Genomic DNA, 27,979 nt, shown 5'->3' with positions numbered 1-27,979 from the left:
GAGGTAATCAGCCACCTGCTCCGCCGGGATCTCTAACAAGACCCAGGCCACTTCCGCCCTGTGCCTTGTTGAAGATGGTGCACATAGGGGACGTTGGACAGTGCGATGGACTGATGTCAAACCGCCATCCAGCATCCACTGCTGCACTTCACAGAAGAGGTAACGATGGACAAGAGCTGGTATTAGGTGAGCATAAGCTTTTTTTTTTTTTTTTTTAATTCTCATATTACTGTGCAGGGGCATAAAATGAGGGGTTGTGCTGATGGGGGAAATAAAGTGAAGGACTATACAATTGGGGGAATAAATTGAGGGGTTTTACAGAGCGGGTGAATAAACTGAGCTGTGCAGATGGGGGAATAAAATGAGGGGCTGTGCAGATGAGGGGGGAATAAAATGAGAGGCTGTGCACAGAGGAGAATAAGATGAGGAGCTGTGCAGAGGGGGGAATAAACTGAGGGGCTGGGCAGCGTGGGAATAAAGTTAGCAGCTGGGCAGTTGGAAGAATAAAATGAGGTGCTGTGCAGATGGAAGGGGATAAAATAAGGGGCTGTGCAGAGGGGGAATCAAATGAGGGGCTGTACAAATGGGGGAATAAATTAAGAGGTTGTTTAGATAGGGGAATAAAATGAGGGACTGTGCAGACTGGGGAGAATAAAATGAGCGGTTGTATAGATGGGGGAATAAACTGAGGAGCTATGCAGATTGGGGGGAATAAAATAGAGGTCTGTGCAGATTAGGGGAATAAAATGAGGGTCCGTGCAGAGAGGGAAATACAATGAGGGGCTTTGAAGGGGACATGAAATGAGAGGCAGTGTGTGGAGATATGAAATGAGGGAGAGTGCTTGGGGGGGAAATTAAATGAGGGACTTTGTGGGGAGCTATGAAATGAGGGTGTGTGTGGGGAAACAGCAATGCATATGAGGAGCTGTGGGGACCATTCTGTATATAGGGCTGTGGAAGTCATTATACTGAGGGCTGTGGTGACCATACTGGATAGGGGGCTGTGGTGAATATCATACTGTTTGGGATGCTGTTTTTTGGCCATAATACTGTATGAGGTGCTGTGGGGGCCATCTTAGTATACATGGTGGCTGATTTGGACATCATGTTATTTATGTGGGTCTGTTGTAGACATCATACTATATATGGGGGGCGGTGGTGATGACCATACTATATATTGACGGCTTGTTGGGGATATCATACCATATGGGTGGATGTGGTGACCTTCATACTGTGTAGGGGGACAGTGTAAGGAGTGGTTACAGTTTGAAGAGGACAGTGTGGTTGGCAATATGACGACACAGTGTGTAGAGGGGGACCAGAATTGATATGGAAAGAGGACAGCGTGAAATGGAGACACAATATGGAGAGGGGTTAGTATGGCGGGGGTGACAGTGTGGAGATATAGAAAGTATAATGGAAAATTAGAGAGGGGACAGTCATGGTACAGGCTGTGGTTCATTTAGGTGGATGGTGTGGCAGTTATAGCTGATAATGGTAGACAGTGTGGAGGTTATATACCTTAGGATGCTTATAATATGAACATATATTTTATGCAGAGGGCATTTTAATAATCTTATTTTTAAGGGCACTGTGTCAGGATGTGCTGCATATGATCGGAAAAGAAGGAAGTCTGCAGAGACTAGCTGTGGATGTCATGTAGACAAGATGGAGATGAAAAAAAAAAAAAAAGAGACAACTCCCCATAAGATGTCATCTATAAGGTACCTGAATGTAAATGTTTGTGATACTGACTAATTCTCATCAGTACTGTGGTTGCTCTATGGTCCGCAGTCTTTTGATACCTTTTAATAACAACTCCCAGTATCCATTTACCATTGTTAAGGACATACTGGGAGTTGTAGGTTTATGCAAAACAATTGTTTATGGGGCTGACTTGATATTACAGTTGATCGTTGTACAAAGCTTGGTTCTTGTATTCAAATATTCTTGGTTCCAGTCATGTATTCATGTACTAATGGAGTTTCTGGTGACGTAGTCAAGTACAGATGGTGGGTTTGTTGATGTATCCATGTAATGATAGTGGTTCTGGTGATGCAGTCATGTACTGATGGTGGTTCTGATTATGTGTTTATTTACTGATGTTTCTGGTGTCATATTCATGTACTATTGATGGCTCTGGTGCTCTAATTATGTAATGATGATAATTTTGGCTTCATATTCATGTACTGATAGTGATTCTAGTGATATATTTATCACCTGAACCATCATCACTACATGAATACAGCACCAGAACAACCATCACTACATGAATGTTACCAGAACAAGAATAAATCACCAGTATCACCATTAGTTTTTTGCAAGCTGTACTTGTTGCATGACGGATGCAAAAACCATTAGACAAATCCCTTTATTTATAATGGGGGTCTGTTTATTTTTCCATTAGGGTGTCTACCAAATGCAGGACACAAGAACTGAAACCAAACGGCCCAGATTATAGTTATGCTATATTAGTTTCCATAACTATCCTTGGGTTCTATACTTGGTGCTCTATTTAATTAACAAGACCACACTTGCAGCCATTAGCTGCTGTATCCACACGCGGCTGCTCGCAATGAGATGGTATGCATAATGGTTTCACAGCTGTGCTATAAGATATCACTATCAAGCTGATCGTTGTTCATATTAGCTGCACACATTTAAATGCGTTTCGCATGATACATTAACAGCTGCCATTTCTATATTAGCAGCTTTGACTGCATGCATTAAATGCTACCTATCTGTCACGGTTCTTATTAATACACATTGAAATATATGTACAAGCCTTGATATAGGGGTTATATTAATACTGTCATATGGTACAGTTCATTACAAATTAATCCACACGTGAGCATTGAATATCAATATGAAGCGATTAATTGCGATGTGTAAACAAAATAATAATCTTTACTAGCCACGGAATGTAACAATTATAGTGGTTATACGTTAGATTTTTTTTCCTGATTAAGAGGTCGTGTTGGACATTGAAATGCGTTGACCTCTAAAAAAAAAAAATGAACATTTTTTTTTTTTTTTTTTTTTTTTTCACAAAAAATTTACTTCAGCTCCAATTTGTTTTATTTTACCAAGGGTAACAGGAGAAAATGGACCCCAAAAGTTGTTGTAAAATTTGTCCTGAGTACCCCGATACCTCATATGTGGGGGTAAACCACTGTTTGGGTGCATGGCACAGCTCGGAAGTGAAGGAGCGCCATTTGACTTTTCAATGCAAAATTGGCTGGAATTGAGATGGGATGCCATGTTGCTTTTGGAGAGCCACTAATGTGCCTAAACATTGAAACCCCCTACAAGTGACACCATTTTGGAAAGTAGATCCCCTAAGGAACTTATCTAGATGTCTGGTGAGCACTTTGACCTAAAAAGTGCTTCACAGAAGTTTATAATGTAGAGCTGTAAAAATAAAAAATAATATTTTTTCACAAAAATTTTGCCCCCAATTTTTTATTTTTCCAAGGTTAGCAGAAGAAATTCTACCCCAAACGTTGTTGTGCAATTTGTCCTGAGTGTGCTGATACCCCATATGTGGGGGTAAACCACTGTTTGGGTGCATGGCAGAGCTCGGAAGGGAAGGAGCGCCGTTTGACTTTTCAATGCAAAATTGGCTGGAAGTAAGATGGGACGGCATGTTGCATTAGGAGAGCCCCTGATGTGCCTAAACATTGAAACCCCCACACAAGTGACACCATTTTGGAAAGTAGACCCCAAAGGATCTTATCTAGATGTGTTGTGAGAGCTTTGAACCCCAAAGTGTTTCACTACAGTTAATAACGCTGAGCCGTGAAAATAAAAAATCATTTTTTTCCACAAAAATTATCTTTAACATACAGTTTTGTACTTTCCCAAGGGTAACAAAAGAAATTGGTCCCCAAAAGTTGTTGTCCAATGAGTGCGCTGATACCCCATATGTGGGGGGGAACCACAGTTTGGGTGCATGGCAGAGCTCGGAAGGGAAGGAGCGCCATTTGGAATGCAGACTTAGATGGATTGGTCTGCAGGCATCACGTTGCATTTGCAGAACCCCATGAGCGCGGCCGATCGCTATGATGTACTATCCCGCCCCTGGGAATTAAGTCCCTGGTCACCTTGACGGGATACTACGTCAAATGGCATTAAGGGGTTAAGACCCGCTGGTCGCCTGCCTCCATGGAGATGTTTGGAGAAGCCACGTTGCGACCCTTGGGTCAACTGGCCCTATTACCTAAATGGACTGTCATCTTCTTATGCTTGTCGTTACCTCCTCTCTGTGTGCATGCCACATGTGGGGTAGTTGACCCTAGATCAGGGGTGTCAAACTGCATTCCTCGAGGGCCGCAAACCATGCGTGTTTTCAAGATTTCCTTAGCATTGCACAAGGTGCTGCAATCATGATGTGTGTAGGTGATTAAATTATCACCTGTGCAGTACAAGGAAATCCTGAAAACATGACCTGTTTGCAGCCCTTGAGGAATGCAGTTTGACACCCCTGCCCTAGATGTTCTGAAGGAACAGCTGCCATTATCCCACCGCTGCCACCATAATGTGAAGACACATGGTGCCCGCCAATGCCCCATGTATTCACTAAATTTGGTGCATTTTGAAATCTGAATCTATTACCAGGTGCAGCTTTTGTACCTTTTCAGTGGTGGAAACTGTTTAGTAACTCTGGGACATAGCGTTTTTCCCTATTTTTCTTTTTTTTAGTGCAAAAAAAAATTTGCCCCCACCCCTAATGATGCCCGTGACAACTACAACCTTTATCTATAACTTGTCTCAGTGATATATAAATATGACAGACAATCCTCTTATATTATAAATTTGGTAATATAAATTTTGCAATTCTCAATTACTGAAAAAAATAAACACAGTATTGTTTTGGTGTTTTGTTTTTTAAATCAAAATCCAACATCATTGATGATTTATAGACGTCCGGCAGTCATGTACGAGCTGCTGAAGAGTCTACCTTATTTTTAACTTGATCAGAGCGTTATTGCAGCCCTTATGTTATCTGTGGTCATGACATTCTTCATATATCTTCTGCGGGCTCTGCTTCTTGTCATAGTAAAGGCCATGATGATTACATTAGTGCTATGCAGTGCCTGAAATGTAGCTATGTGGAATATTGATGGGTTGGCACAACAAGCTATTACCGGCTGTGAAAAATCAAACACTTGTACTTATCCTGCAGATAAATAATGATACCGTGTGGTTAGTCCATTGTTTCTTTAAGGAAAAACGGCACTTAAACATATTTTTTACTTAGTTGTTATTTAAAGGGCATCTGCTATTGTAAATAGCTATTGTTTAGAACCAGTCCTTTGTTAAGTGTACATTTTATAACTGTGTGACCATTTTTTATTCTACATCAGAAATTTTTATCATAAATAAAAATGAAAAGTCACATGTACATTAGCCACAATGAGCTGACTCTTTGTATTGAGGCATCTAATGAGCGTGTACAAAGGTCATTGTGAAGATAGAGGAAGCAGGGTCAGCTGTGACATTACCTGTTGTGATTGATGGATCCTATGTTGTCTGCTGTGCCTAGAGGTGTTACTTGTCATTGTAATCCTGTCTTTGCCTTCTTGAAATCGCTTTCTGAAAAGAACAGGAAATACGACCATAAATTAGCCCCAGTGACCAGCGTGAGAATTTTGTATTTTAATACAGATCGTGATATGAATAACACAACATTGTCAAAAATGCTTAAAAATACAAGTAAAAGAGCGCCGACATATATTTTTTGTTAACAGATATTAATGCCAGATAGCTGGCATACATGATACATACATTAATAATTTTGTCTTCAAATAACTACCATGTTTAAAGAGATGATATATCTTTGGGAACTTTTTTTTGTATTTATTTTTCAATTATTTACTTTAATTGGGGCCAAAAACACTTTTGCAGTTGGGTTTTAATAAAGATTTTGCAGTTTGATGTCAATAGCGTTTGTGTTGCACAGGCTATTGCTGAACGAATTAACGGAAAACCTGAAGGTTTGATGCGGAGTTTGTAACTCTTATCTGTCTTTTTTTGAGCTCCTCTCAGTTGATATATTAACACAGAACACCTCAAAGTACACGTCAAATGGTGCAAAATAATGAATGAAACCCAATTGTAAAATTGACTGGGGAACACAATTTTTTAAGAGTTAGGTCAGACAACTGTTCTTAATTTTTGGATGCTGAATCCAGAAATGATCTCAGTTTTTCTCTATCACGTCAAGTTTTTGAACTATAGGATTTTTGTCTTCTCAAAACTATGTAAACTACTGTACCTAAAAAGTGTTGTTGTTTTTTTAAACAGTACAAATATGAACAAAAAATGAAATATATAAGAAATAGGCATGACAAAGTTGTGACTACTCTTACAAGTTGCCACGTAGCTCTATATGAGTCGAATTGTAATCAGATAACAAGTCTTATTACAGATATCAGTGCAATTGTGCTTCTCTGGCAGGTAAGTTGTGGAGGAAAAACTTGACGTGCTAGAAAAAAAACTGACTACATTTTTGGAATCAGCATGCCAATTTTAGTATAAATCAGCTCAAAAACCTAACTCAACAGAAAATGTTTTTCAAATTGTTCCCCTGTTCGCTCCAAATACATACATTTAAGTAAAAAAAAACTCCCCAAAAGTTAAACAACCCGACTATACTGGACTTCATTTGGAAGGGACAGGGAGGAGGTGGGTGACAGGGGCAATAACTGCAGGGAGATGGAAAGGTGGGTATTACTATTTTATTTTTTAGCTTTAATTAATTGTGTTCTTATTTTTTTTCTGTCTAGTATCAATTTTTGAAGGTGGTAAAATATACATTTTTAACTAGAATTCCTCTTTATATTATTTCCAACTCTAAAAATATGATATATATATATATATATATATATATATATATATATATATATATATATATATATATATATATCATTTTTTTTTTGTTTAATTTTCTTTTGTCTTTTTAGTCTTTGGAAGACCAAGTATGGGATTTGTTATGTGAAGCAGACAAGACGGCAGAAGAAAATAAAGAGCAAAGCCAAGTATATGACGCTATGGCATTGACCCTAAAGGAAGCATGGGACGCCCTCATCCTGGTGCTGGAGAAAAGGAGGAATTTATTGCAGATGACTGCCGAGTTCTTTGATTTTGCACTACAGGTTTGTGGACGACACCAGTGTTATAAAATTATTTATCGTAGACCCAAAACAAAATGCAATTACTTTAATATTTTACTGAAACCAGAGAACATTTTATGAATCAGAACATTGGTCCAACAAGTACTAAAATGTACCAACGTTCTTTTAGTCTGTATTAAGAGTGTGAAAACCGATTTGTCCTCTTATGTCTACGGTCTACTAGATCAGGGGCGGACATAGTATTGGTGCAACCTGCGCACCCACACAAGAGCCCGGTGATATAGGGGCAACTCCCACCTCCAAAGCTGATTGAATTGTGCATTATGAGCTATTGGGCTGCAAAGGGACCTCTTCTGTCTGTGTCTGCCAGTGTAAGATATCAGATGAAGCTAAACGCTCAGAACCAGAGTCTGTCCTACTGAAAGTCACATAACATGTCCCCTCACATTTCCATGAGATCTAGCATTGCCATATAGACCTACTGTGGTAATTTGTTCATACATAAGAACATAATAAATATATGCAGTAATTTCAGAGTGCTGTACATGTGAAAACAGGATTTAGAATCTATAACAATCAGTACCATAGCAAGGTACAGAAGGTATCACTAAACACTGCAACATACGAGAAAGCAAGGTTCTAGAAGAATGAGGACCCTGCCCACGAGGGCTCATATTCTACCAGCTATTCAACCCATTCTACGCCTAGGTGGCGAGCATTTTCAAGTGATTGCGGGTCACCGATGAGTTGGCATGGCAACCAGATGTCTCCAGCAGACCTCTATGATTGTCACTGCCGGATTGCTATGAGCGCCACCCTGTGGTCGGCGCTCAGAGCACATGAGAAATTCTACTACATAGGGGCGATCTGATCATCGCCTCTACGTAGCAGATCAAATCGTGTTGTGGCAGCTTCTAGCCTCCCATGGAGGCTATTGAAGCATGCCAAAAGTAAAAAAAATGTTTTTAAAAATATTTAAAAAAAAAAAAAAACACATAAAAAGTTCAAATCACCCCCCCCCCCTTTTGCCCCATTCAAAAAAAAAAAAAAAAAAAAAAAAAATAATCGACCACATATTTGGCATCACCGTGTTCAGAATCGCCCGATCAATAAAAAAAAAAGGATTAACCTTATCAGTAAATGGTGTCAAAATGCCAGAATTACGTTTTTTTGGTCCACTCTTTATAAAAGAGAACCTAGACATTTTTGGCGTCTGTGAACTCGTAATGATGTGGAGAATCATAATGGCTGGTCAGATTTAGCATTTAGAGAACAAAGTAAAAAGGCAAAATAAAAAACAACTGTGGGATTGCACTTTTTTTTGCAATGTCACCGCACTTGGATTCCCCCCCCCCCCCCCATTTTCCAGTACATGATATGTTAAAACTAATGGTGTAGTTCAAAAACGCAACTCATCCCGCAAAAAAACAAGCCCTCACATGACCATATTGACAGAAAAATTTAAAAAGTTATAGCTCTGGGAAGAAGGCGAGCACAAAACGAAAACGCAAAAACGAAAATGCCTCCAATCATGAAGGGGTTAAACGCACGGTAGGCCTGCTCCTACTCTGCAGCGATGTTCCAAAAAAAAAGTCACTGCATGAGAGGGAAGCTACACACGATAATGAAAGCAAGGATCCGGCTGTCAGAGACATCCAGAGTCCCCATAGAGAAGGCAGAGGTGGTTTTTTTACCGCCCATGCCTTTTCCATTGCTGTATACAGAGCGCTATACAAGCGCGGTGTACACATAATAATACAAAGCACTGACGACCCTTCCTCCTACATATACTGCAGTCATATGATCTCTGTGTATAGGGAGTGAACAGGAGCTGATGGGTCATAGAAGGCCCAGACAGCGCTGCTATGGAGCCAGAAGGCTGCATTTCCCTTGTAACTGGGGCTAATATGACAGCCCCAATAACAAGGGAAATAAGATGAAAAAAAGATTTCTGCAGCAATGTGGATTCCAGCAATGTATCACTTTTCTGGGTGCCGCAGATCTGGCAGTTCTCTGAATGCTGAGCTCGGTATAACTCCGCCCACACCACTGATTGGCAGCTTTCTGTGTACACTGTGCATAGGTGGAAACCTGCCAATCAGTGGTGAGGGTGGAGTTATAAAGAGACCATGAATATGGCAGCAGGTTTACTAGCCCTCTAGTGAATACTTTCTGTTGATAAAACAGTAATGTTATCAAAGCTACAGCAAGCAGCGCCGTAAGTGACACATTGCTGGAATCAGGGTCTCTGCCACTACATTGTGCACCCGTCAGATTAGGTGGCCATAACCCAGTGACAGATTTCCTTTAACTACCAGAAAGTTGTGCTTATGAACTTTATTGACCTTAGCAAACTTTCAGATTGGAAATTCCGAAAACGTATCCAGCTCACAAATAATAAAAAAAACTCCATGATCCAAACGGGAGGATATATGAAAAAAATAAAGCAATACACATAACAGGATTTTTTTTTTTTTAATTATAGCTTACAAACTTTGAGCAGCATATGCAATCCATCATTTAACTTCATTCTTTGCTAGACTAGTGGATTAAAAAAAAAAGAAAAAAAAAGTAGATTGTCTTTGCCTCATAATAATACTTTCAGATTTATGTATTAGTAGCGATTTACGAAGATTTCAGCTATAGATGGAACATTATAACAGTAGTTTGAATCAGCGTGCGATAATACTTGTAACTCACGGAATAAATATAACATGTATTGCCGGCTTGAAATTTACTTAAGATTACAATTTTCAGTGGATTTATTCCTACGGTGAAAAACTGAATTTTCTATCAATGAGATGGTTACAGGTAATGTTATTTTACCCATTATTACGCTCACTGGCATTAGCTTTGTGCTGAAGTTATGTTGCCCTGGTAATAAATTACATTATTATGTAGGAGTGAACATACCTGCATGCGTACGGTGTCATATTCAGTGGAGAAAGTTTGGGGTGTTTTCTGAAATATTGAGCAATGGTTCTTGTACAGTTTTGAATGTTTTTTTTTTTCACTCCTGTTTATGCTGCTTTCTTTTGCCTTTAGTTTTCGGATGCCATTGACCAAGCAGAGTCTCTTGTTCAGGACACACCCGATACCAATGATTCCAATACAAAAAATCTTCTACAGCTTCAGCAGTATACAAAAAGTAAGTGGTGTTAATTATTAGCGATGATGCACTGAAATGCTTGGGTGCTCGTTTTTCGAATCGAGCAAATCATAATGCTAGGTTGCTCGTTTCGAGTAAAGAGGATAATAGAAGTCAATGGGAGACCCATTGAGTGGTGCATTTTTCCAGCAAACCCTACCAGGAGGTCTGGGAAGAGGGGGCGGAAAGTCGCGGACATGGATGGAAACACCGCTGAAAGAGAATGGGAACAGCATGAGGAAGACTCTTGGACGCATCTTCGACTCCCAGGTCACTGCTGGGAACAATGTTATCAGAGCATTACATAACTTTTATGGACTGACATTAAAACCGAAGATAAAATGGATTTTACAGGAAAAAAAGTGTAGAAAACTTTCTTTCCTGTATAATGAGTTGCATATCAGGCCAAATAAAAAAAAAAAAATAAAAAAAAGGTCATCTCTCACCGTATTTTCCTGTCATTTTTACCAATAAATAATTTTTAAAAAATGACATGGTGTTCCCCTTATTTTTACTAACCAGCTAGGGCAAAGCAGACAGCTGTGGGCTATTTTCAGACTGGTAAGGTCCATGGTTATTGGCCCCTTCCCAGCCTAAAAATACCAGCCAGCGGAAATCAGAGTAAGGCTATGTGCACACGTAGAATGGTCCACTGCGGATTTTTCCACAGCGGATTTGATAAATCTGCAGGGCCAAAACACCACGTTTATCCTGCGGATTTATTGCGGATTCCACTGCGGTTTTACATCTGCAGTTTTCTATTATGGAGCAGGTGTAAAACCGCTGCAGATTCCGCACAAAGAATTGACATGCTGCGGAATGTAAACCGCTGCGTTTCCGCGCGTTTTTTTCCGCAGCATGGGCACAGCGTTTTCGGTTTCCCATAGGTTTACATTGTACTGTAAACTCATGGCAAACTGCTGTGGATCCGCAGCAAAATCTGCATCGTGTGTACATAGCCTAATGGGATTTGGGGTTGATGAGAGCTGTAATTTGTCAAAAATCACAGCTTGCTTTAACCCCTGGGGTTAGTAATGGATAGGCGTTTGTCAGAAACTCCCATTACTAACCCAGTAAGAAAATGGGGAAAAAAACAAACTTTTATTCACAAATACACTCCCCAACAAAGGCCCTCGTTCTCCCATTTATTAAATAATTTAAAAATAAGAAATCCCATGCAGTTCTGAACTAGTTCAACAACCCTGTGAAGTCCCATGTCACCTGAAGCATCTGGAGCACAGTAATGAAGCTCCATAGGCTTTTGCAGCCATCAATGCCAGGCATGTAGCTCCATGAGGGAAGCCGGCTATGAATGTAACCTTAGTGACGTCTTTGAGGTTACATCAGTTCTCATAGAGTCTAGGTCTGATTGAGCACAATGACCGGCAGAATCGCTGTAGTACCTCGGACTGCCAGACTGCATTGCCGCCGTGTCATGCATAGTGCAGTTTCACGTACTACAGGGATTCCACCTGGTCATGCGAACTGCCAGACTGAGTACCTGGTAACGTTAAGGGAGTCTTTAAGGTTCCTAGAGTTCTCAGCTGCTAGTACACTTGGAAAATGTTAACTCTTGTAACCTTAGTTCACAGCCTCCAGGTGTCGCAGCAGCTGGGAAATCCAGTAACCTTAAAGTCTCCCTTAAAAGGCTTTCTTAAGGTTTATGGGCCTCACAGCTGATGCAAAACCCCCTGAACGTGAACTGTGGTAACCTTAAGGTCACACCAGCATACACTGATGGATCTTGCAGTGCTATGCAATAGTTGGCAGTGTCTGTGACCTTCAGTGGTGTCAGTAAGGTTACTGCCAGTCACAGACACTGTTTTTCACGCTGTCACACAGCGTCTTTGACTGATGGTAACCCACCTGACGCCACCACTCATCACAGCAGCCAGCCCCCATACTACTCTTAGGCTGCCGTCACACTAGCAGTATTTGGTCAGTATTTTACATCAGTATTTTTAAGCCAAAACCAGGAGTGGAACAATTAGAGGAAAAGTATAATAGAAACATATGCACCACTTCTGTATTTATCACCCACTCCTGATTTTGGCTTACAAATACTGATGTAAAATACTGACCAAATAATGCTAGTGTGACGGCAGCCTTAAGGTACCGTCACATTAAGCGACGCTGCAGCGATCTAGACAACGATCCCGATCGCTGCAGCGTCGTTGTGTGGTTGCTGGAGAGCTGTCACACAGACAGCTCTCCAGCGACCAACGATGCCGAAGTCCCCTGGTAACCAGGGTAAACATCGGGTTACTAAGCGCAGGGCCGCGCTTAGTAACCTGATGTTTACCCTGGTTACCAGTGTAAATGTAAAAAAAACCAAACACTACATACTTACATTCCGGCGTCTGTCCCCCGGCGCTCTGCTTCTCTGCGCTAAGCGCCGGCTGGAAAGCAGAGCAGTGACGTCACCGCTGTGCTTTCCGGCCGCTGCGCTTACACAGTGGAGAGAAGCAGAGCACCGGGGGACAGACGCCGGAATGTAAGTATGTAGTGTTTGTTTTTTTTTACATTTACACTGGTAACCAGGGTAAACATCGGGTTACTAAGCGTGGCCCTGCGCTTAGTAACCCGACATTTACCCTGGTTACCAGTGAAGACATCGCTGAATCGGCGTCACACACGCTGAATCAGCGATGTCTGCGGGAGATCCAACGACGAAATAAAGTTCTGGACTTTCTGCGCCGACTAACGACATCACAGCAGGATCCTGATGGCTGCTGAGTGTCAAACACAACGATATCGCTATCCAGGACGCTGCAACGTCACGGATCGCTAGCGATATCGTTCAGTGTGAAGGTACCTTTAGTGTGAGAACTGGCAGCAGCTGCTACAGTATCAAGCTTTGTTCTCTGAGCGAGGCTTCGTATGCTGCGGGCATGGGATCGATAATCGTGGTGCCACATTTTTGAGTGCAATTTTTTTTTACATTTTTGACACTGCTTTTTTTTGTCTCTTGTTGGAATGTCATGTTTTAAAAAAAAAAAACGGTTTTGTTTTTTTTTTATACTTCCAAGTATTTGGCTTTGACAAAACTCTATTGATACAGTCAATGTGCATATTTTTTTATCAGCGGATTTTCCGCATCTAAATGGGAAAAATCTGCACATAAAACTCAGCGCATACCCACAAGAAAAATTGACAGGTTGCAGATGTGAAACAGTAGGCCAGTTTATGCAGCGTAAATGAAAACCAAATGGGCATGATATTTCTATAAATCCCATCCACTTTGCTGGAACTGTAAGATGCTGCGTTTGTGACACATCAAAAATAAGCAGCATCAAAAACTCATTATTGACACAGCCTTAAAAATATCATGTATGCTGTTGGTATATAACGTCTAGGTCCAAATTCACACAGGTTTTGAAAATACAAAATTGCGGCCCCCGTTCATTACATTATATTGTGTATAGATGTATTCATTTTAGAAACCTAGATCCTGAAGGAGAATGGGGTGAATTATGGATGATAATAATAATAATCTTTATTTTTATATAGCGCTAACATATTCCGCAGCGCTTTACAGTTTGCACCAATCATCACTGTCCCTGATGGGGCTCACAGTCTAAATTCCCTATCAGTATGTCTTTGGAATGTGGGAGGAAACCGGAGAACCTGGAGGAAACCCACAGAACACGGGGAAAATATACAAACTTCTCGCAGTTTGGAAACACTATGTGGTAAAGCACATTTCATGCTCTTGTGAGCAGAGTCCATGCACATGGCATTGCGGTGTCCATGAGGTTTTAAACAAGTCTCCAAAGTCCAATTAACCTGGTGACAAGAATGCTTGCTAAATAAGAGAGTTGCGATGACTTTTAGGCTGTGTGCACACAATGCGGCATTTAACGGACGCTTCTGGCCGCACGGCCGGAAATGATCGCATCGCCGACCCCGTCACATGATCAGGGGTCGACGATGTGTCAGGATGGTAACCGTAGAGGTCCTTGAGACCTCTATGGTTACTGATGCTGGCCTGTTGTGAGCGCCCCCTGTGGTCGGTGCTCATAGCAAGCCTGCATTTCTACTACATAGCAGCAATCTGATGATGCCAGCGATCGAGTGGTGCCAGCTTCTAGCCTCCCATGGAGGCTATTGAAGCATGGCAAAAGTTTAAAAAAAAGTTTAAAAAAAAAAAGAAAAAAAAATATATAAAAAGTTTTAATCACCCCCCTTTTGCCCCATCCAAAATAAAACAATACAAAAATAAAACCTACTCATATTTGGCATTGCCGAGTTCAGAATCGCCCGATCTATCAATAAAACAAAAAGCATTAACCTGATCACTAAAGGGCGTAGCGAGAAAAAATTAGAAATGCCAGAATTATGGTTTTTTGGTGGCCGCGACATTGCATTAAAATGTAATAACAGGCGATCAAAAGAACGTATCTGCACCAAAATGGTATCATTAAAAACTCCAGCTCGGCACACAAAAAATAAGCTCTCAACTGACCCCAGATCACGAAAAATGGAGACACTATGGGTAACAGAAATTTGTACAATTTTTTTTTTTTTTTTAGCAAAGTTTGGAATTTTTTTTACCACTTAGATAAAACATAACCTAGTCATATTTGGTATCTATGAATTTGTAATGACCTGGAGAATCATAATGGCAGGTCAGTTTTAGCGTTTAGTGAACCTCGCAAAAAAGCCAAACTAAAAACAAGTGTGGGATTGCACTTTTTTTGCAATTTCACCGCACTTGGATTTTTTTTCCTGTTTTCTAGTACACGACATGCTAAAACCAATGAGGTCGTTGAAAAGTGCAACTTGTCCTGCAAAAAAACAAGCCATATTGACAGAAAAATAAAAAAAAAGTTATGGCTCTGGGAAGGAGGAGAGCGAAAAACCAGAACGCAAAAACGGAAAAGGGCATGGTCGTGAAGGGGTTAAATGGAAGGAACACACTCAACTGGGTCACTACAGTAGTGGCAGGGAGTGAAGTAAAGATGGGAATAGTCACAAAAAATTTGCGAAACTTCAAGCAGTTTTACACCAGAAAACTGGCAAAAACTGCTTCAAAAATCGGGCTGTAGAACACTATTGAGCCCATACACTGTTCTGTGCGCATACTCAAGCAGGAGCTGAACTCATTGGCATGCTCTTCTGAGCAGTCTTTTAAAGGACTTTTAGATGGGTAGAACATGTAGAAAAAGAATAATATTTACTCTTTATGGTCCCAATTCATCATTTGTGATTCATTGAAGTAGGTTTTCTTTTTTTTTTGTCTTGTATTCGCTGTTGCTTTTATTGCAACACATTCTTGAGAAATTTGGTACAAAAATCAAACACGACTGGATGAAGATTGCAAATTCATGTTGCGATATCTCAATGGCCACCAAAAATCCAACCCTACATTACTGTTTAGTGGCGATCATAACTCATACATTGCATTTCGTCCAAAACTTGATGTGATCAAAGTAACCATAAAACTTAGAGTTACAGAAAAGCAAACCATATGAGTCGCCCGCCAGGGCCGTGGGGTTTCCGGTACCGGGTCCAGTGTTCATGGGGAGATGTCATGGTGGCAACCCAGTCCATGGCCCTGGGAGCCAATGTGAAAGGGGAAATTGAATAAAGTTTATGTTTGTGATGCCACCTGTGGTCTTTGGTCAGTGCAGTAAAGAACGAGGACACAGTTTTGCAGTCTCTTTACCTGGTTTACTGAAGACTTCAGGCAGCCACAGTCCAGGGTACCAGATCGCAGGTGCAGGCAGGGTCTGGCCAGTTTGGAAGCGAATCCAGAGTCCCCTTTACCAGGTGGAGTTAAAAGCCTTCCTCTAGCGTGGTGGTGTTGTAGTCCCTTACTGCCTATGGCTTTGGATAAGGTCTCTGACCCCCATATAGGATAGGACAATACCTGCATGACAGGTAACTCGAGCCTTTTTACAGGGACTCTAGCATGCTCCGGGCTCTATGTGTTACTGTGTCTCAGGTGTGTGTGGCAGACAGGTAGCTTGAAGTTCAGTTGTCCTGCCGGTTTCTGATGTAAGTCTTAGAGTGCCTTACAACCTCGGTGGTCAGGCTAACGGTTATCTGCACCTCAGAGGGAGGCAGCTTGGTCGCAGCTGGTCTCCCCTTGATATCACTCTCCTGTGCTTTGCTCTCCTGCACGCTCACTGAACAATGTTCGGCTTTCTGTATGTCATTAGGAACTGTAGCAACTCTGGCTACACGGCCCCTTCAGCCCTTCCGACACTCTACGTCTGCTTGCTCCTCTGACCTCTGACAGAATCTGAATCTCCCTACTTCCCTCCAAACCACAATATATATATATATACACATATGCAGGGGAGTCACCTAGTAATAGGATCAAAACCTCCCCCTTGTGGCCTGGAGTGTGAACATGTTGTGAGTATGGTGATTACCTGAAAAAAAATATATCCTTCATCACTTCCAAACGTAACATCAATCTCCTCGTGTGGAAAGCAATGCCACTTTGATGACCAGGACCCTGGGGCGCCACACATATTGCAATGAAGGCGCAGTCACACATGACACAATATGATCTATGTTGGCAAAGTTGCATTGACGTTTATTTATTGCAACGCTTCAATCTTCTGTTCACTTGACCAAAGTCCCCTTGGAGGTCCATCCTTAGAAAATAAATAGCAAATCTCCCTAGATTTGTATTTTTGCTATTTTAAATATTTGTTTCTATCAAAAAGTGATACCTTTATGAACTAACTAGAAAAAATATATACTTGCAAACCAATAGAATTTATCAATGCAAATCAAACTCACTACAGAACCAAGTACATATGCCATTCAGGATTCTGGAAAAGTTGATGAGAACCCTAGTAAAAGATTTTAGACATTGACTTACTAGCAAATTACTGAATTGAATATTTGTTAAACTGATAGTAATTTTTGCTATCTTTGCTAATTTTTGCCAACCTATATTCTTTTAATTTCAGCTCTCCTGGCACGGTCTTTGGCCTTACTAAATAAAAGCCAGGAACTAACTGAATTCATACAGCAATTAAAATCTCACCTGCCTGTGGCAAATCCTGACATCATGAAAGGAGCTCATAGCAGCTGCTCCAAAGTGGAAAGACTATTGGAATCGCTGCAAGACAGGAGGCGGCAGCTGGACAAGCAGATGAGGCAACACCGGCTAAGGTTGGAGCAGGTCTCACACGTTAGTCAATGGCACCAACAGGAAGACAAGGTAACACGGGGAGAAAATAAATTCACCACCTGTTCCTCCAGGGCGCAGATGTAGGGATAGTTTCAGAAGACAATGTTATTTTCACGGGACGAAGGAGAATGTTTTCCGCTCTACATGGTGGCACAGGAGGAGCCTTTCAAAGCTCACCATCTGGTCTGCCTGATGTTGGCCTACAACTCTGAGTATCAGAAAAATGATATTTTATACCTGCAATAAAGATAATTTCCATATAATGAATTGAATATGTTGTGGATACTGAATATTCACATCCACAATAAATTAGAAAAATTAATGGAGCTTTTGACACTACACCTCCCAGTGTCATTCTGTCTGTATTAACAGGAGTCTGATTTTTTCTGCCATTTAAAAAAGATAAAAAGTTAAATTTAACTAATTTAAATTTAAAGAAGTTGTCCACTGCTTGGACAACTTCTTATCATACCTCAAGCTTGGCCCCAATAAAATAAAAAAGCCTATACTCACCTCCCGTGCTGGCGCCCTTCCCACGGTGTCGGCACTCGCTCTCCCCGGGTCTCCCGTGCTGTTGTTGTGACATGTGACCCTCACACCCCATCAGCCCTGGCATCACTGTCCCCGCCTCCAGTCAAATTGAACATGAATAGGAAGTGAGAGCGCAGATGTAGCCCGGAATTTGTCCATCCGGCGCTGATTGGGTGCCAGGGTCACATGTTACAACAACTGCACGAGAGCCCAGGGAGTGTGAGTGCCAACATGGGAGGGGAGTATAGGTTTTTTTTATTGAATTGGGGACAAACATTCAAATCAAGAAGGGGTTGTCCAAGTAGTGGACAAGCCCTTTAAGGCTATGTTCTCATCCAGTGTTTTTGCAATTTTTTTTTTCTGTAAAACAGAAGCTGCAGTTTACAGTACCATCAAGGCTATGACGTTTCAGAAATGTTATCAACATGCTTGTTTTTTAATGAATTTGAGCAGCGTTTTTGAAATCTGCAGCATGTCAATTCTTTTTGCATTTTTGCAGCGTTTTTTCAACCATAAAATTTGCATGTTTGGTGCATAAAACTAACTTTATTCAACAAGTACTGTAAACAAAGCACAAATGTAATCTGCACCACCCCCAAAAAAAGCTGGCATAAAACTGGGTGAAAATGCCGCAAAACATGCATTTTGAACATATTTTTACTGCCAAGAGAGCACGTTTTGGGCACAGAAAATTAACAAAGCAAAAATGCTACATGTGAACATAGCCTAAGGATCTGTCACCAGTCTGGGATTGCTCTTTTTATTTAATACCCAGAGATTAGCGATTTTCCTAAATATTCTCATTTTTCAGAAGTAGCTCCAATGACCCCTAAAAGCTGTAAAAATGTTACAGATCATCAAGAGTTTAATAAAGTGCATGGTCGGGCAGGGTTAGTCTCGCTCTTTCAACTTGGAAGTGCCAACCCAACTTTGCCAAAAAAAATTGTTGCCTTTTTGGTAAACATTAAGGCTACTTCTGAAAGGTCTCATCACTGGAGTATATTTCGAAAAGTCACTAATCCGGGGCTGTTTTATTAAATGATATGGGCAGCCCCAGACTGGTAACAGGCACTCTTTAACTACAGCTATATGTAACTTGATAAATAGTTTTTCCATTAGGGGTCTTATGTTTGATATTAGACAAAGCCAGAGTTGCCAAACTACTGTTCAATTTTTTTTCTGGACAACTGGACTATTTATTTATTACGCATTGCTTATATAGCGCTATCATATCCCGCAATGCTCTACATACATTATTATTGCTATCTCCAAAGGGGCTCACAATCTTCATTCCCTATCAGTATGTCTTCGGGGTGTGGGAGGAAACTAGAGAAGCCGGAGGAAGCCCACGCAAACATGGGGAGAACATCCAAACTCTTTGCAGATGTTGTCCTTGGTGGGATTTGAACCCAGGAGCCCCATTTGTTAGGACAATATATGGTTACTGCCACTATGGGGCACTCAATGTATTTAGATTTATTTGCTTCTCACTGAGCTCAATACTACTTGTATAAAAAAAAAAAAAATCACAGTGGTGGCTGCAATACCACAATAAAATTATATAATTTTATCAAATAAAAAGAGCATTTCCAATTCAGATAAAAAAAATTCATCAGCTTAAATTAAAAAACAATAAATCTACATTTTTTAGTATGGTGACCTGCATTCATCTTATTCCTGTGCATGTTCCTGGAGGATGTTAAACCAATGTCTTCTTTTTCCTGTAGAAAAGCAAAGTAGAACATTTTTAAAGTTGCTTTCTTAATCTAATACGGATTGTGCATGTTGTTTAATGAAGAGACGCCATTTAGTGTGACAATTCTGGCAATAATGGGGGGGGGGGGGGGAGGGAGGGAGTAGCTGAAAGAAACAAATACTTTTCCATATCATTATATACCATTGCAGTGGAGTCCAAAGATGAGGCAGATGAAATAACAGAAATCTTTGCTCTCCAGTTTCTGACCTTTGTGAGAGATGGACAGCAGTACTTTCTGGCTAGTACTCCCACTTAAATTCTAAAAGGTGCAGCCCTGGATAGGTTTATAAGCCATTGTACAGAATAACGGGGACTAGCATGTCATGAAATTTGCTTATAGAGGTAACAGTGCACTTGAACAAGCACAAGGCCCGGAAAAGCGAGGGACATGCTTAGGAAACTGCTCTGGAAATTGCCAATGGTGAGGACTTTGGATAGCGATTATGCAAGACTGATAAGAGCAGCTTGGTCAGTAGCTGAGTAAGAGGGGGAGGTAGGTGAGCAGCTATCTGCTGTATAGTATTCAAATGGACTGGAGAGGGCTTACTGTGATTGCAGGAGTTAATTCCTTTTCTAGCTCCTAGAATGTAACAACTGCACAAACTCGGCCAGGCTCTGATGGCTGAGTGTTATGATCCGGTGACCTTGGAGTTGCATGAGACCTTTCACTGGAGAAAGTGGCCACTATACTGACCGCAAACCTGAACTTAACATCGCAACTAGAAGTAGCCGTGGAGTGTACCTAACACACCTAGACACCTCGTCACAGCCGGAGGACTAATTTCCCCTAAAGATGGAAATCGGAATACTATCTTGCCTCAGAGAAAATCCCCAAAGGATAGACAGCCCCCCACAAATATTGGCAGTGAGTTGGAGAGGAAAAAACATACACAGGCAGAAAAAACAGGATTTAGCACAGGAGGCCACTCTAGCTAGATAGGACAGGATAGGACAGAGTTCTGTGCGGTCAGTATTAAAACCCTTCAAAAAATCCACAGCAGAATATACTAAATCCTTCCCACATCCAACTAAAGATGTAGGAGCGTATATCTGCAACTCCAGTGAATCCTACAAACAGAGCAGGAATAAACTGAAACAAGCACACAACAGTGTGCCACAGATACAAAAACAGAACACTTATCTTTGCTGAAATTGACAGCTAAGCAGGTGAGGCCAGACTGAGATCCAATACTTCCAAAGAAACATTGACTACTGGAAAGGGCTAAAGGATCCTGCACACCTAAATATCCCAGTCAGAATTGTAATTATCCGATACACCTGGCCAGGACTGCGAGTCAGAAACAACTGCATTCCCACCAACAACCACTGGAGGGAACCCAAGAGCAGAATTCACAACAGCTGAGCTCCTTGGAAACAAGCTTTACACTATGTTAGATAAAAGCTCTTACAACAGGAGAATGGATAATGAAATCAGATAGAAATAGCAAGTCATTTGCATACTAGCTCCTACTAATGTTAATTAACTATAGCTATTTATTAACATGAGAATTCCCCTTTAAGAAGATCATTGTCACATAGCTGCACTAGATAGCAGAAGATCAAAAGTTGGAAATTTGGAGAATGGCATTAGGTTGGGAAAATAACATCTGACATTCAGTCCAACAGCTTTAAATAATCACTTGATGGACATGGTGCAGACGGATGAAATGGAGGCTGGTTAGACCTCATCACTGTTTTAATATCTAGGTTCATCTCCAATTAGATATCAATGCCACTATGCGGTAAGAAGAAGCAGGAGATATTGTAATACTATGTTGCCATTGAACTAATATGATCTAATTATACATGACGATAAATTCAAGTTTTTTTTTATTATTTACAATAATAGTATTGGTATTTCCATATTTAACGTCCTGGGCTCTGACCATTGGAACCAGCAAGTTATGGGAACAGCTGAGCTACACTGTTTCTGTTACTCCAATAGAAATAAATGTTTTTTTTTTTATGGAAGCAGCTGTTTCTGTAACTTGGGAGTGCTTGCTTGTTGTGCTAGTCTTTTTCCATAGCAGAATCATCTGAAAACAACTTTATTCTCTTTTTGCTATATGATGCTTTACAAATTGTGACCAATGACAATTAATGCACTTATTTTGTAGATTTCCTGTTGGATAAGGAAGCAGATAGACTTGTATCTGACCGATATCCAACTCGGAGCATCACTGACAGAAAACGAGGAGCTACTTCTCAAACACAAACAGCTTGTACACGACTCCCAGGTAAAATTACAATATATACATTTCATCTAGATTACAACTCTGCTAAATTAATGGTGTGGGAATTGCTTCTCATCAATAGAAAAAAAACAAGTCATTTTGTTGGTAAATTTTAGAAAGGAGTGGATATTTTGAAATTCGAATTCAACAACTTTGCCAAATTTTCCCTAAAAGGTTTGATTTGTGGCAAATAAATTTGCCCTAATCTCAAAACTGGAAAGCATATAATTGCTCCGAAAATATACGTGTGGAAGACGAGAGAGAGGACTCTGCTGACCGGAAGAGCTTACCCACTACAAGAGAGGGAGAGAGGACCAAACTAACCAGAAGAGCTTACACACTACATAAGAGGGAGAGAGGACCAAACTAACCAGAAGAGCTTACACACTACATAAGAGGGAGAGAGGACCAAACTAACCAGAAGAGCTTACACACTACATAAGAGGGAGAGAGGACCAAACTAACCAGAAGAGCTTACACACTACGAGAGATAGAGAGAGAGAGAGAGAGAGAGACGCTAACTCGATGTATCACACATCATGACATCTTGGGGCCAAGTATATGATAGTGGCACACAGGGTGCTGGGTTGGGAATGCTGGGAGCAGAAATGAACACTGCTCTGGTCTCGCCACCATGGTGGACCCTACTGGACTCTGGAAAAGGGCAGCACAAATCAAATTGCTCATCTCTACACTGAACAATTTGTAACCATAAGAAACTTACTATGCAAATTGCCTCTTCTGAAAAAAAGAGGACTTAACTCTATAGCGCCACCTGTTGGAAGTAGCGATCCTACAAGTCACAATCAACCCTCTAATGAGTCGAGCAATATGACTTAGGATAAAAGCCAAATCAGTATCTCAATTCGCAGACACGGTGTTTTGGGCTGTTGGCCCTCGTCAGAAACTTAGAAAGTAGTAGCTTACTACAACCAGGAAACCCTACTCTGACCAGGCCAAGAGGAAGCATTGAATCAAAGAATGACAATACCCAGATAGATTAGCGAAATTAGGATTATTTAGTCTAGAAAAAAGACGACTGAGGGGCGATCTAATAACCATGTATAAGTATATAAGGGGACAATACAAATATCTCGCTGAGGATCTGTTTATACCAAGGAAGGTGACGGGCACAAGGGGGCATTCTTTGCGTCCGGAGGAGAGAAGGTTTTTCCACCAACATAGAAGAGGATTCTTTACTGTTAGGGCAGTGAGAATCTGGAATTGCTTGCCTGAGGAGGTGGTGATGGCGAACTCAGTCGAGGGGTTCAAGAGAGGCCTGGATGTCTTCCTGGAGCAGAACAATATTGTATCATACAATTATTAGGTTCTGTATAAGGACGTAAATCTGGGGATTTATTATGATGGAATATAGGCTGAACTGGATGGACAAATGTCTTTTTTCGGCCTTACTAACTATGTTACTATGTTACTTCTTATAAAACTTTTGTTATCATGTAGTGATATGTCAGAAGTGATTGTGGTGGTTGTAGTGCCAAGGCCTCCACAATCACTCTGCTTGGCTTTCTTCACAGATGTTGTGTATGTGTCCCATAGATAATTATGAACCTATACACCACTAACCCCAGTTACCCGAGAAGAGCCAAGAAGAGCTGATTACATCTGAAAGGCTACACCACTCTTCTTGGTGTTTCTTCCTTCTGTGGAGATATAAGACCCGAGTGGAAATCTCAGGCCCCCAGATTTCCAGTGATTACAAATTTTGAAATGTCAATATGACTTATTAAAAAGTTTTATAAAAATTACAGTACTTTTTAAAAGAAAAGCAGCGATTAGTTTGATGCTGCCCGCTGCCATAAGCAGCAAGAATCAAAGCCGGGCTGTGCAATTACAGCCAGGTAGGTTTTAGTCTAAAATACCGCAGCAATTCAAAGAAAACATCTTGAATATCTGCTATATAGGGATAGACCTGACTAGTCCGATGCAGCCACAGGACGGCTTCACCTCGCACCATTCTTGTTGATTGACAGGTTTCTCCCAATGTACACTCATGGGAAATACCTGTCAATCAACTGGAGCAGTGAAGGGATAAGCCGACTGGTTAGATCTCTCCCTATATTTGCCAGCTTTATCAATTATGTTTTCCCTGAAACACCACAGCTTTTCAGTGCAAAAATATGCAGCCTGTAGTTCGAGTGTCATTAATCTAGACCGGCTTCCTTTAAAAGGAACACTGTAAATCTGTCCCCACTAAGTGATGCTCCCTATAAACTGAGTTATTATGTATACAGTATAGACCAAAAGTTTGGACACACCTTCTCATTTAAAGATTTTTCTGTATTTTCATAACTATGAAAAAATTGTAGATTCACACTGAACGCATCAAAACTATGAATTAACACATGTGGATTTATATACTTAACAAAAAAGTGTGAAACAACTGAAATTATGCCTTATATTCTAGGTTCTTCAAAGTAGCCACCTATTGCTTTGATGACTGCTTTGCATACTCTTGGCATTTTCTTCATGAGCTTCAAGAGGTAGTCATCGGGAATGGTTTTCACTTCACAGGTGTGCCCTGTCAGGTTTAATAAGTGCGATTTCTTGCCATATAAATGGTGTTGGGACCATGTGTTGTGTTGTGCAGAAGTCTGGTGGCTACACAGCTGATAGTCCTACTGAATAGACTGTTAGAATTTGTATTATGGCAAGAAAAAAGCAGCTAAGAAAAATGAGTGGCCATCATTACTTTAAGAAATGAAGGTCAGTCAGTCCGAAAAATTGGGCAAACTTTGAAAGTGTCCCCAAGTGCAGTGGCAAAAAAATATCAAGCGCTACAAAGAAATTGGCTCACAAGAGGACCGCCCCAGGAAAGGAAGACCAAGAGTCACCTCTGCTTCTGAGGATAAGTTTATCTGAGTCACCAGCCTCAGAAATCGCAGGTTAACAGCAGCTCAGATTAGAGACCAGGTCAATGCCACACAGAGTTCTAGAAGCAGACACATCTCTACAACAACTGTTAAGAGGAGACTTTGTGCAGCAGGCCTTCATGGTAAAATAGCTGCTAGGAAACCACTGCGAAGGACAGGCAACAAGCAGAAGAGACTTGTTTGGGCTAAATAACACAAGAAATGGACATTAGACCTGTGGAGATCTGTGCTTTGATCTGATGAGTCCAAATTTGAGATCTTTGGTTCCAACCACTGTGTCTTTGTGCGACGCAGAAAAGGTGAACGGATGGACTCTACATGCCTGGTTCCCACCGTGAAGCATGGAGGAGGAGGTGTGAGTGGGGGTGCTTTGCTGGTGACACTGTTGGGCATTTATTCAAAATTGAAGGCATACTTAACCAGCATGGCTACCACAGCATTTTGCAGCGGCATGCTATTCCATCGGGTTTGCATTTAGTTGGACCATCATTTATTTTTCAACAGGACAATGACCCCAAACACCTCCAGACTGTGTAAGGGCTATTTGACCAAGAAGGAGAGTGATGGGGTCACCAGACCTAAACCCAATCGAGATGGTTTGGGGTGAGCTGGACCGCAGAGTGAAGGCAAAAGGGCCAAAAAGTGCTAAGCATCTCTGGGAACTCCTTCAAGATTGTTGGAAGACCATTCCCGGTGACTACTTCTTGAAGCTCATCAAGAGAATGCCAAGAGTGTGCAAAGCAGTCATCAAAGCAAAAGGTGGCTACTTTGAAGAACCTAGAATATAAGACATAACAAAAAAGTGTGAAACGACTGAAATGAAGTATATAATTCCACATGTGTTAGTTCATAGTTTTGATGCCTTCAGTGTGAATGTACAATTTTCATAGTCATGAAAATGCAGACAAATCTTTAAATGAGAAGGTGTGTCCAAACTTTTGGTCTGTACTGTATGTCACCATAAATGTTCACTTTTGGCTGCTGCATGCTGACAAAATATTATAATTCGACTGGATGATTGTGTGTAGAGAAGCTACGAATCAGAAATTGTTTTGCGTTTAAGACCATAATTAATCCCTTTATTATTCTATACTCTGTATATAATATTCTCTTTTTTGTCAACCTGAAGTATATTAGAGAAGTTGCAAGACTATTAAAAGGTTAGATATATCAGAATTGCAGGAGGTCTGCAATGAAAACATAAAATACAATAAAATTTCAATACTTGCAGATTGTTAATCACAATGATCTTGACGGAGGCCTGGCAGGTTGTGAGCAAGAAATATGCAGACAGAGTCCGGTGTCAGAGGTGCTGCCACTTATATGACCCTCCTTATGTGTTGACCTCCTGCACCTTGGTATCTGACATGGCAGAGCTTAATGCCAAGCCCTTTTCTTACCTAAACCGATGCAGAAACATAATGTTACAAACAAGCTTGCATGATGCTACACATTTGTAGTTTCTTGGTCAGTGGGGGTATCTACAGCCCCCCGCGCTACTATAAATATTGCTGGTAATTTTATGCTTGCAAGGAGGTAGAACACAGCGGCTACCCCAAGTCCTGCTACTCTAGCAGATGAACAGTAGACTATGTAGCTGGCAGAAGAGTCCAGTGGATAATGGAATCGCTGCTCATATTAGACTGACAAAGACCTTTTGTTCGATTACTGGAAAATGCTTTTAAAAAGATAGCTGCAGATATCAATGAAAATTATTGGGGAATATTTATTAAAAATGTCTGATGGCTAGATAGTACAAACTTAGACTAAACAGTCTCTTAAAATGTGCCAAATTTGATCAAAATGGATCAGGCGTTTTGATAAACATTTGTCTAATTTTAAGACTGTCTAAGCTTGTGCAGCGCCCCAGAGACCTGGTCATTGCAGTAATGTTGCTCTGCCACTAAGAGGAGTGATGGTACGTCTGATGGCACTAAAGGAGTTCACCTGACCAGGTATCACAGTCACACACTACATTTCACACTCCGGCCACCAGGGGGAGCAAAAGGCACTATTTACTAGGCCACTCCTCACACTTTGGTAAAACTGGGGGTTCGATAGGAAGTGAGAGAGAAGCTGGATGGGTTTTGTCCAGGCAACATCCCGTGGCAGGGGGTGTTGCGGGGAAGATTCAGAGGGGTCACTGTCAGGTGTGGGAACCTGGCAGTGACTTAGCGACAAGGACAGATCGTTACAGAACCGCGCCTGCACTACCTTGCGGCGGTATCTAAAGAAAAGACACGAAGCGAAGTATATTGTGGAGAAGTGAGAAACGAGATCAAAGCACAAAGGAGATATCCAGTAGGAGTCATGTCCCGAGATCGCCAACATCCTACTGAGGCGCGTAGCCGGTGGCCAGAACACCAAGGAAGTAACTGACTCCAAGCATTACTTCAAACAGAGGCAGGACAGTTGATTATAGGTTGGCTGTCTAACATACATCACCTAAGAAGACATAGGGGGCAAGCATGGAGAGGGGCGTCTCTAGGATCACAGAATAGCTCCGAGCCTTCCCGTTAAACGGGTGTGTCCTAGCCATAACAAACTGGAGGACGAAGCAGAACATCAGAATAGAAATGACAGTTGTGAGGACTATCCCGAATGCTCAGCAGGGAAGCACTGCAACACACAGGCGCTAGTTGGTAGGCACCGATTTCCACCTGCAAAGGGAACTCTGGATGTGCCTTCGGACCGGCCGGTCTCAGACAGCCCTGTTAACAGTCCTCCGGATTGAGGATCCTGAAGTCACCAGTAAAGAGACTGCAACCCTGTGTCATCGTTATTAACTGCGCCTCACACTATCGCCACCTACACTACTGGGAAGCCCTGGGGATACACTTCACCTGTGGGAAGGTATACCATCTAGCTGCCATTCCATCACCCCAGCGGACCCCGAAGCAGCGTCGGTCGCCCTGACCGAACACCACAGGTGGTGTCACGAACCCTTGACAAACTACCATTAACTCTTTCATTGGATGCCCCTTAGCAGGGTCATGGACTGGGTCCCGCCACCGTGACAACCCCAGAACTGAGACAGAGAGGACCGGTACCGAGTAACCTGTGGCCCTGTGTCTGGGGGCGCTCCACTTACGCCACTAATTAGCTGGCTTCCTTAGAAACAAGAAATGTG

The 27,979-nt window shown here is 41.4% G+C and overlaps 1 protein-coding gene across 1 annotated transcript in view; it reads left to right on the top strand.

The window, feature by feature from the left end:
• CCDC141 (coiled-coil domain containing 141) overlaps positions 1 to 27,979 on the top strand; it is a 162,768-nt gene that overhangs the window by 37,477 nt on the left and 97,312 nt on the right. Inside the window, exons 3-6 of the mRNA XM_069733219.1 lie at positions 6,966 to 7,157; positions 10,182 to 10,284; positions 17,214 to 17,467; positions 21,842 to 21,961. Of these exons, the coding sequence (XP_069589320.1) occupies positions 6,966 to 7,157; positions 10,182 to 10,284; positions 17,214 to 17,467; positions 21,842 to 21,961 (669 nt within the window). The remainder of the gene's footprint in view (positions 1 to 6,965; positions 7,158 to 10,181; positions 10,285 to 17,213; positions 17,468 to 21,841; positions 21,962 to 27,979) is intronic.

This window comes from Ranitomeya imitator, chromosome 7 (assembly GCF_032444005.1).
Source record: "Ranitomeya imitator isolate aRanImi1 chromosome 7, aRanImi1.pri, whole genome shotgun sequence".
Classification (NCBI taxonomy): Eukaryota; Metazoa; Chordata; class Amphibia; order Anura; family Dendrobatidae; genus Ranitomeya; species Ranitomeya imitator.
The sequence above is the reverse complement of the archived record's forward strand: the minus strand, read 5'-3'. Positions and strand labels throughout refer to the sequence as shown.